Source organism: Callorhinchus milii, unplaced genomic scaffold, assembly GCF_018977255.1.
Source record: "Callorhinchus milii isolate IMCB2004 unplaced genomic scaffold, IMCB_Cmil_1.0 Scaffold5, whole genome shotgun sequence".
In the NCBI taxonomy this organism is placed as follows: domain Eukaryota; kingdom Metazoa; phylum Chordata; class Chondrichthyes; order Chimaeriformes; family Callorhinchidae; genus Callorhinchus; species Callorhinchus milii.
The window spans coordinates 8,538,187-8,550,034 of record NW_024704746.1 but is presented as its reverse complement, the minus strand read 5'-3'; the positions used below and the strand labels follow the sequence as shown (position 1 = coordinate 8,550,034).

The 11,848-nt window shown below is 44.0% G+C and overlaps 1 protein-coding gene across 1 annotated transcript in view; it reads left to right on the top strand.

Annotated features, from left to right (window-relative positions):
• The first annotated feature begins 1,163 nt into the window (after positions 1 to 1,163).
• The window catches only part of pde4dip (phosphodiesterase 4D interacting protein), a 131,402-nt gene continuing 120,717 nt past the window's right edge, over positions 1,164 to 11,848 (top strand). The window contains exon 1 of the mRNA XM_007895548.2: positions 1,164 to 1,381. Within this exon, the coding sequence (XP_007893739.2) occupies positions 1,332 to 1,381 (50 nt within the window). The 5' untranslated portion in view covers positions 1,164 to 1,331. The remainder of the gene's footprint in view (positions 1,382 to 11,848) is intronic.

Genomic DNA, 11,848 nt, shown 5'->3' with positions numbered 1-11,848 from the left:
GTCCTCCCGACATGAAAGGCGCATCAACGAATGTAATTTGTTGTTATTAGTATTGTTATTGTTACAAATCTCTCCAGTGAGCATTGCAATAATTCGAAATTGTGAGGGAACTTCTAAAGTCCTGTGGAGTCCTGTAGCTCAGTGGTTAGAGCACTCGCTTTGCAAGCGAGAGACCTGAGTTCAATTCCAGGCAGAGGGCGAAACCTTGGGCAAGTTTCCTTACTCCACACAGAGCCTAATAATAATCCCTCCAAAAACCATAAACAATAATAAAGGTTGCTCATTTTCAATCTACGACTGTTTGTGGGACATTGCTGTGCGCAATTGGCTGCCGCGTTCGCCCACAAATATACAGTCAATTCACTTTACAGTGTGTTCTGTGAAGCGCTTTGGGACGTCCTTGAAAAGCGCAATATCAAATGCAAGGATTATTATTATTATTATTATTATTATTATTATTATTATTAAAAGACTCCTGTCTCAAACCTCTCAGATTTCTGCAGCTGCAACAGCTGTGAAAGGATTTGCTTGATATCCTATTGGGTAGACCGCCGAGCCTTCGGATGACACGCAGAGGCAGAGTGATCCATCTCTCTCTCACCTGGCAGTGTCATTGCTAAAACATTTGCTTAGGCAGATCATTGCCTCATGTATAATTAACAGAGGGGGCTGGAGCCTGAGGACACGGGAGATCTGCGTGTGTGTGTGTCTGTACAGTCGTGTTGACAGCTGCACACACAGGGATACAGGGACACACACACAGGGACACACACACAGTGACACACACACACACACACAGGCATAGATATATATATATATATATATATATGCACAGGGATACAGATATATTCACACTCAAGGATACAAGAACACACACACACAAGGAATACAGATACACGCATACAAGGATACACACACAAGAATATAGATATAGGGATACACACTCACTCACACACACTCACACACAGGGACACTGACACATACAAGGGGATAGAGGTACACACACACACACATAGGGATAGAGACACACACACACACTCACGCACAGGGATAGAGATACACACACACACACACACAGGAATACATACATACACACACACTCTCACACGCTGGGATATATATACACCACATACACAGGGAATACACACACACACACACACACACAGGGAATACACACACAGGGTTACAGAATCACTCACACACACACACCACACACACGCAGTGTCTCTGTGCCAGTGACAGCGATGCATTCTCGGTGTCTCGCCCTCTGCCCAGGGCTCCGGATGGATTAGAGCATCTCTCTGGGCGGCTCTGGCAGCCTGTGCCGGGGGATGGATTGGGGCTGGAAACGGGATCAAACCTGGAAATGCAGTGACGCAAGGTAAGCCTTTCCTGGGGAAATAACGCAGTGGGGGGGACGGGGGGGGGGACAAGGTTGGCGTGGGTTTGGGGAAGTGTGTGTGTGTGGGGGGGGGGGGGGGAGGGTTGTCTTTGCTGGATTGGGAGCTCCCCCTCCTCACTGTGTTGGGAAATGGTGAAACCCTCTTCATCATTATATCACAAACTGTGATTTCAGCCTCTGGTTTGGAGTTTCCACACATCTCTTGGCTGTTGAGCCCTTCATTGAGGATTTCTGTCTAACCCCTGTGTTGATGGGTCTCTCAATCCCCCCACTTGCCTCTGTTTAGCTCTTTATTGTATTGAGGGTCTCTATATTGCCCTGTGTTGAGGGTCTCTATATTGCCCTGTGTTGAGGGTCTCTATATTGCCCTGTGTTGAGGGTCTCTATATTGCCCTGTGTTGAGGGTCTCCATATTGCCCTGTGTTGAGGGTCTCTATATTGCCCTGTGTTGAGGGTCTCCATATTGCCCTGTGTTGAGGGTCTCCATATTGCCCTGTGTTGAGGGTCTCCATATTGCCCTGTGTTGAGGGTCTCCATATTGCCCTGTGTTGAGGGTCTCTATATTGCCCTGTGTTGAGGGTCTCTATATTGCCCTGTATTGAGGGTCTCTATATTGCCCTGTGTTGAGGGTCTCTATATTGCCCTGTGTTGAGGGTCTCTATATTGCCCTGTATTGAGGGTCTCTATATTGCCCTGTGTTGAGGGTCTCTATATTGCCCTGTGTTGAAGGTCTCTATATTGCCCTGTGTTGAGGGTCTCTATATTGCCCTGTATTGAGGGTCTCTATATTGCCCTGTGTTGAGGGTCTCTATATTGCCCTGTGTTGAGGGTCTCTATATTGCCCTGTGTTGAGGGTCTCTATATTGCCCTGTATTGAGGGTCTCTATATTGCCCTGTGTTGAGGGTCTCTGCTTTGCTCTGTATTGAGAATCTCTGTCTCTGGGAGATTACATGTTCCTTTACGTGGGAGCAATGTGTCTCATAGATTTAAAGGGAAAACTTCCTTTGGGTCCTAAAGGTCCCTGTGTTGCGATCCCTGTGATGCGAGTTGGAAAGTGTCTGATGTGTTTTTAAAGCGCCGTCATCGTGGATACAACAGGAAATCAGATGTTGGGGAATCAGATCAGACAGTATCTCTGATGGACACTGAGGATTGTTTAACTCCAGTGATCTGATTTACCACACAATCTGATCACAAGACAAAAGCACCGAAATCTCCCCTGACTCTAACAGGATTCTCTCCCAGTAAATTCTTGTTAATCGCTTTAATGATTGATATGATTCTTTTCCAAACACAATCCACACACACACACACACCACATATACACACAGACACACATTTACATGGATACTACATCGACACACACATAGGCACGCAGGCACGCAGACACATAGACACACACATGCATATAGACACACAGACACAGAGTAGAGCCCTGAAGCATATTGGGTTTGATTCCTGGGCAAGGTGCAACCTTCAGCAAGCTTCCTTACTCCACACGCCTCGGTTTACCTAGAATTAAGTAGGAACCCGGCCTTTAGTCGATTGGTGGATCACTTTCTGGGGTTAATAATCCTTCCAATTTTTTTTAAAAAATAATAATAATTTGGTCACTTAATTCATCACTGTTTGGCTACTGCATTTCGCCCACAAAATACTCAGTCAATTCACTTTACAGTATATTCTGTGAAGCGCATTGAGACATCTCAACCACATAATAAATCACTAATGTCAAATGCAAGGATTATTATTAGTAGTAGTATAAGGATACTTGGGCCTGAAAGAAGACAGAGTTGCTGCCTGCGTGGAAATTGAAATGGATGTGATCCGTCGGGTAGACAGAGTTACTGGGGATTGGTGGGTTCTCCTCTACACATTCTGTTTAGCAATGCAGACTGGCGTCAAAACATATAGCATGTCAACCACTCTCGCTGGCCATGTTTGGTAAAAGATTGGTAGAAATTGATTATTTTTTATATAACAGCTTCCTCTTTAAAGGAGCTGTGCTGCTTGCAAACAGCTGAGTAAGTTACTGTTCCAACTCATTGACTTGATGCTTTAACTGCTGCCTGCTAATGAAAGCAAAGGGTAAATATTTGCTCACCAAAAGATTCCAGAGCCAGGCGAAGAGTGTGTGATCATGAATCGCCCAGTGTGCCAAGGAGTCAGCCTGTCCCTTTCCCATTTCTAGATTAACACTTACTGTATATGTTTAACGCTTATTGTGTATGATTTTAACCTGCTATCAGCTCAGACACTGTCACCCTACACACTGTCACTAACAACCACACACATACTCACTCCATCCTCACACTGTCATGAAGACATGCACACTGCACCCTCACACTGTCAGTAACACACACACACACACACTGTACCCTCACACTGTCATTAACACACACACACACTGTATCCTCACACTGTCATTAACACACACACACTGTACCCTCACACTGTCATTCACACACACACACACTGTACCCTCACACTGTCATTAACACACACACACTGTACCCTCACACTGTCATTAACACACACACACTGTACCATCACACTGTCATTAACACACACACACTGTACCCTCACATAGTCATTAACACACACACACACTGTACCTTCACATTGTCATTAACACACAAACACACTGTACACTCACACTGTGATTAACACACACACATATTGTACCCTTACATTGTCATTAACACACACACACTGTACCCTCACATTGTCATTAACACACACATACACTGTACCCTCACACTGTGATTAATACACACACACACTGTATCCTCACATTGTCATTAACACACACACACACACTACCCTCACACTGTGATTAACACACACACTGCACCCTCACACTGTCACTAACACAAACACACACTGCACCCTCACACTGCCATTAACTTCTACAAAACAGCATTTACCAGGCATCAACCCTTTATTTCTTGATAAAACTGCTACTACACTAATAATAATAATATGTTAAGGTGCTACATCAGATTGCATTTGGTACAGCGCATTACCTTGCTGTTGAAACATCTATAGGAGAAAGAGGTAACCAACAACAGCAATGTCCCACAAACAGCCATGAAACAATTGAGTGATCAATTTTATCTGGGGGGCTATTGGTCAGGACATTGGGTAAAACTCTCTCCTCTTTTCAAATAGTGCAGTGTGATCTTTAACGTCCAACTGAACAGGACGGGACATCAGTTTAACGTCTCATCCAAATGACAGCACCTCCAGAAATAAAGTGCTCCCTCAGCTCTGCATTGGAGTGTGTGCACTCAAAGCCCTGATATGGGCTTTTACCCAAAACCTTCTGATGCAGAGGCAAGGGTGCTACCAACTGAGCCAGGCGGATGGTCTTAATGGTTGCCCTGTTTTGGGGATCCATCCAAACTTATACCGTGCCACTCTCTACTTAATTCATATTTAATTTAGAGTTCTGTCGATTATATTGAGCACATACGCACTACCACAGTTATAGAGAGTGAGGCCATTAATAATGTACCATCGGGAACCAACACGACAACTAATACATTTGACATAAAAACTGAAATATTTACTGTTATGGTGTCATTGAAACGTCTCAACATGCCTCACAGGATTTTTACCCTGAAGTGTAGTATTTGTTTATATTGAAGATGGTCATAGCAATCAATATTCACAATCAATGCCCCTCAAACAGGAAGTGAATGACCAATCTTATCTGAAGACTCACTCTGGCTGTCTGTGGCACTTTTGTAGTCACCCTCTGACTTCCTGCACTGGTTCGTAGTTAACTGAACATACTGCGATGGGAGGGAGTTAATTAAAGGTACTGCAATGGGAGGGAGTTGAAAGGCTGGAGAGAGAAGCTTGTGATGTTTTTCTGACAAAAGCTAGATTATAATAATAATAATAAAAATAATAGTCTTTAATGTTCTCCAGTGTCCTTGCTGCTTTTTATTGTCTCTGACACACCCTTCACTTGATTCCTGGATGGCTTTCTGAAAAAAACGCAATGCTGTTTCTAATGTTACAAAGAACAAGTGGGAAATCTGCACCTTTATTGTGTTGGACACTACTGTCGCATTACTGTAGCTAGAGGTTAGAGTGGTTACCTCGCAAGTGAGAGGACCCAGGTTCAATTCCCGGGCTGGGCAAAACTTTAGGCAAGTTTCCTCAGTCCACATGCCTTTGTTTATCTAGCACTAAGTAGGCAACTGGTTGTTAGTCGATCGGATCGCATTCTGGGGATAATAATCCCCTCAAAAAAAATGTTTGATCACTCAATCCATGACTATTTGTGGGACACTGCTGTGCACAATTGGCTGTCACGTTTCGCCCCCAAAATACACAGCTGATTTACTTTACAATATAGACTGTGAAGCGCTGTGAGATGTCTCAATGACGTGATGATATCAAATGCAAGGAATATTATTATTCCTGGAGTATAGACCTCTCACAGCAAATCCCTACACAGCATACATTTTGGATATCTTGCATTTCATTCTGCTTCAAGTGACTTGCTCAGTAACTATTTAACACTTACCTTCGGGAAATGTTTATGCCATAAATGAAGAAATACTCAAATAAAAATGTTTATTTTGTTGGCTGACCCCAAAAGGTTTAATCCCCTTGATTTAGGGGATAACTGGCCAGGACACTGGGAGAAACTCCCTTCTCTTTTCAAATAGTGCTACCGGATCTTTAGCATCCACCTGAACACGCAGATCGGACCTCGGTTTAACGTCTGAAGGATGGCACCTCCAACAATGAAGCAACACCCTGAGCACTGCAATGGAATGTCAGCTCAGACTATGTGATTCCACGTGCCGACATGGGACTTGAACCCACAACCTCCTGACTCAGAGACGAGAGGGCTGAAACAGACTGATACACCAAAGGACAATGAAGAGACAAAAATATACAGTCAATACGCTTCATAATATATTCTGTGAAGTGGTTTGAGACTTCTTAACGACGTGTTAAAAGGCAATATCAGATGGAAGGATTATTATAATTGGAACATTAGAATGCTGGATTTCAACTGGTCGCTTGTTGCCCTATTCTCTGTAGACGTAAACATTAACTGTGAGGTGCGAATGTTCACACTTTTCCTTTTAAGATGTCCCTTGCTTCACAGCACCACAAAATCACATTTACACCGACCTGCTCCATAACTCACCAGGAAGAACCAGCTGACAGCAGAGGCCTGGCCTGGCCTGGGTTCTTGCTTGAGTGCAGAAAATTCAGAAGCCCCATCACATTGAGACATTGCAGCAGCCGTTTTACTCCACCTTGAATGGACGTGTTGAAATCGTCCAGCTCACTGGTGTTACTCAGTGTATGAAATGACACAAAGCCTCCACTGTGTGCAAACCTGGTACTATGTTTTAGAATCAATGCATTTTCAAGAATAAATGCTGGTGCTTTATGCGCTGTAGATCACCAAGACATGGTTTTGGTTTGGCATCAGAAATGGGTCCATGGTTGATGGTAGCCCATAGTTCAATAATCGTTGATATCACGGTCTGGCAAGCTTTCTCAATGTTTGTCCAGCTAGGACACTATCCGTTAGGGTTTGGGCTTGCAGGATTAACAGGAGCTGGGATGATTCCCCTTCCAGGTCCTGACAAAGAACCTGGCTAGGTTGGCTGTGCTGTCATCAGCGGTACCATAGATTGCTGCGGACTTGCCTGGCTCAGGAACCAGACTACTGAGACCGCCACAGAGAGCTAGATTCTGACATTCCGTTGCTAAACAAGTCACCTTGGAACCAGTTAAACTCCAAGGAGACCCCCCACACACACCTTTGCCTCCCCCCCCAAGGAAGATAAGCACATGAGGAATAGCAATGTAGCATCTGTAACATCGAAATGTCTCAGAGCTCATCACAGAGTATTTGTTGTCATGTGTTGTGATTGTGTATTTGTATGCAAAGCATGGCTGTCAATTTGCACACAGCAAACCAGCCCACAAACAGCAATGAAGTGAATGAATTGAAGGATTCTCGGGAAGGATACAGGGAGAAACTCTTTCTCTTTTCGAGTCATGCGAGGGATCTTTAACATCCACCTGAACAGGCAAAGACGGGACCTCAGTTTTACATCTCATCTGAAGTACAGCGTCTGTGATGATACAGTGCTTTCCCCAACATTGAACTGGAGTGTCAGCCTGGACTGTGAGCTCAAGTCTGGATACCCAGGGAAAAAATCAGTACACGTAAAGGAAAAAACTGAAAGCAAATTATTTTGTATCTGTGTCATTTCACGTGCATTTGATTTACTTGAATGCACCATTCTTAATTATTGTACTTTCCAAATGATGTGCAAATGGCAGTGACAGGAGGGGATTAGGACGCAGGAGAAATGTTTGGATGATGTGGGGGTGGGGAGTTTGTTTGATCCTTTGGGTTACAACAGCTGCTCACCAGAGTGCTGGAAAGTCAAGAGATATTAACCTGCAATAGATATGGTAATGACTGCCTCAAGGGATTCAAACACAAATATTGCAGACTACAGCGTAATATAGTATATGTTAAGATTGCTTTTGACCTTATTGCCAAGAAGTCAGAATGCTGGGACTTGAAATCCAAATTGTCTTGGCTGACACTTCAATGCAATGCCGGGGGTTGTGCTGCATTGTTGGAGGTGCCATCCTAAGGATAAGACATTAAACTGAGGTTCTGCCTTCCTGTTCAGGTGGACGTTAAAGATTCCATGGCACTATTTGAAAAGAGAAGGCTGTTTCTCCCAGTATCCTGGCCAACAATCCCCTAAATTCAATTGGTCATTACATCAGTATATCCTGTGAAACCTTTTTGAGGTGTTCTCCTGACATGAAAGACTCAAGTGTAAGGATTACTATTATAAATGCGGCTACATGTATCTGTTCTACGTATTAATTAATTTTGATCATCCTCCATGACTCCCATCCCATGCCCAGCTCAGGTGCAAAGCCAAGATTATTAAGTCATCCTGGCATGAAAGGTGCAACATAACAACACCAAATTACATTTATGTAGCGCCTTTCATGTTGGGAGGACGTCCCAAGGCGCTTGACAGTCAGAGATTTGGACCCCAGCAGGGTGTCAGAATCAGGAGTGGTGGAGGGTAGGGAGGGGAGGAGTAGCAGGGTGACCAAAGGCGTGATCGAAAAGGAGGGTTTTGAGATGGGCCTTGAAGGAGGCAGGGAAGCGAGAGAGACGAGAAGGGACTGTAGGATGGAATTCCAAACAGTGGTGACAGAGAGGCTGAAGGCCCAACTGCCGATATAGACAGTAAATGCAAATTTGTATTATACTGTATTGAGTAGGTGGGCAGAATGTGAAATAACTGTTGCCTTTACTTGGATTTGAGTTACTCAAGTGTCCTCTGTGACGTGTTAAAGGAGCCTTTTATGTTCCATGTGCAAATACTGGTACAGTGTGTACCATTTGTAAATCAACATGTACAGAGGGAACTGTAAGCGCCCTTAATTATGTAATTTGCAACCAATGAAACAAAGTTATCAATGATCTTTGAGAGTTAATTACATAATTGGCGGCACCTGCAATTCCATTGGTTACACATGGTATGCAAAATCCCTTTGTTTACACATGGTTTACACATAGTGTATAATAGACCCCAGTGTATGTAAACTATGAGACTGAGAATAGATTATTGCTGTCCCTGAAGGGGAGGTGCTGATCGCAGTCAGATAAAATTTCTCTGCTTTCCCCAGTTCTTTGTCCTGTGGTGCCTTGCACATGGCTGACACTTGCTGTGTGGGAGATGAGAGATCAGCCCTCTTATTATGTGGTAAGAGGGGGAGTCCTTAAAATGAACATGTTATAAACGGGGTGCATTATTTCATGGTCATTTTCGGGCTGCCTGACATTCCGCTGACCTTGAAGTACCCCTCGGCACTGGAGGGCGTTCCCTCATCAAGTTGCCAATCAGGCTCACTCCGCAGGTCTACTGTGTTACCAAACCCACTGTTATACAACAGCAGCAAATCAAATTGCATTTGTACAGCGCCTTTCACGCTGGACAACATTTCAAAGTGCTTTACAGAGATGGGGTGGGAGTCCGAGATGGATGGGAGGTAGAGTGATGGGATAGGGTGGAGGTGGCCAAAAAAGTGTTTTTTTCTTGAGGTGGGTTTTGAAAGAGGAGAGGGAATTAATTAGGAAGAAAGTTCCAGTGAAAGGGGGCAAAGTGGTTGAAAGCTCATCCCTACTGAAGTGTGTTATAAGGCGGCTGCACTGTATATTGTGAAATTCCTTGTGCATTGCTGGGGTTGTCGGTGTGAAGCTGTTCCAAATGGATATTTAGCTCATCCTCCAAGACTGTGTGGTGCAGTGTTCACTGCGCTGAACCACTCTCACCATTTATATCACTCAGAGTCTTAATAATTGATATGCCTCTTCCTCTGACACTTGTTCTTTGTGTTGCACTCAGCGGACACATGGGAGTAAGTAGCTAAGCAATGTGCCCAGTGAATGCCCTGGTAATGTTTCACAGTAAGTACTAAACGGAAGTTTCTGACAGACAGAACGCCGATCAGCATTATTGATCTGAACAAGGCACAAATCAGATCAAATCTGGGTATCGACAGTAGCAAGCCAGGGGGGGATATGATCCTACAGAGTGGTGACTCCTTCCCCTCCCCCCAGATGGCTACTGTTCCCTCAATGCCATTCACTGAAGTTCTTCATTGCACAGGGAGCTTCAAGCTCTTCAACAGGCTGTCAGCCTGGCTCAGTTAGTCACACTCTCCCCTCTGAGTGTGTGGGTTGTGGGTTCAAGCCCCATGTCGAGCCTTTGAGCTCACAGATTAGATTGACGTACCAATTCAGTGTTGGGGAGTTGCACCGCGTTGCCGGAGGTGCCGTCCTCTGGGTGAGACTTTGCACCGAGGTTCCTCTTCGTTTATTCAGGTGGATGTTGAAAATCCCATGACATTATTCAAAAAGAGATTAATAATCCTGGCATTTGCTCCAGTGCCTTTGGTCACTCAATCCATGACTGTTTGTGGGACACTGCTGTGCACAATTGGTCGTCGCATTTCACCCACAAAATACAATCAATCCACTTTACAATATATTCTTCCTTTTTGTATCAGTGCTTTGGCTTATTATAGGGCACTAGCTTTCAAGTAATTATTGATCCATCAACCTGACCAAAATAACACCAAGCCAAACAGCTGACTGTTGCAGACAGCAACCCTTAAATTGCTTTGAAAATGAAACCGGCCTTAATCTGTTTACTCAGCATTGCTTTGGCCTCCCAAGCTTGCTTGCGATGTGTTGTCTTTACGTGGCTAACACTTGCTGTTCAAGAGTTATGAAAGGTTAGCTCTGGGAGGAGGAGATTCACACCCACATGAAACAACCAACTGGGTGCTGTCTTTCCCGCAGCCCTATTCAGCAACAATTCCCTTGAGGTTAGAAGATTGAGGGGTGATCTAATTGAGGCGTTTAAAATAATAAAGGGATTTAATAGGGTAGATACAGATAAACTATTCCCTCTGGTGGGAATTTTTGAAGATTGAGGTTCATAGATTTTTGCTAGGTAAGTGATTTGGGGGAAATGGAGTTGAGGAGCTGAATGGCCTGTTCCTATTCCTATATTCCTATGATCATTCAGATCAGCGATGAAATAAGTTGGTCATAGTAGCTGACGTGCTCCAGTACACTGACCACTCTTCACTCTGCTTCTAGATCTCAGGTTAAAATAGAATCATGCAAAATGCCTTCTCTGATACCGTCCCCATCACTGCTAACCTCTAATATACAGTATTTAACGAATATAGAGAAGGGAGACTATAGGGATGGGTGTTTCTCTCTCCCAGTGTCCTGGCCAACAATCCCCCAAATAAAATTGGTCACTTCATGGCTGTTTTGGGACATTGCTGTGTGCAAATTGCCTGCTGCGTCGCCCCCAAAACTACACAGTCACTACACGTTACAGCATAATCTGTGAAGTGCTTTGAGATTTCTCAGTAACATGATAAGGTACTGCATCAAATGCAAGAATGATTGTACACCTGCTTGTGGTTCTGCCTGTTTAGAGAAAGCGCATTAGTTTTCTTTTTGCAAGGTACTCATAAGAACATAAGAAATTGCTAGGCGAACAAAAATCAAGGTCCATCTCGTTCATCTTCCACCATCTTGGCAGTCGCTTGACGTGTCGTGTCTCAAACCATATACTGTATCCCGAGATATTGTTTTCTAGCAGAAATCTGTCTAATTTGTTCTTTAAACAAACTACATTTTCTACTTCCACCATCTCTCTAGGGAGCCTGTTCCATAAGTTTACTACTCGCTCACTGAATTAGTGTCTCCGCAGATTTGTTCTGAATTTACCCCCTTCGATCGCAAGCCCTGTCCTCTGGTTCTACTGTTCAATACAAGATAAAACAGTTTATCATGGTCTACGTTATCTAGCCTTTCAGAATCTCGCTGTGCAACT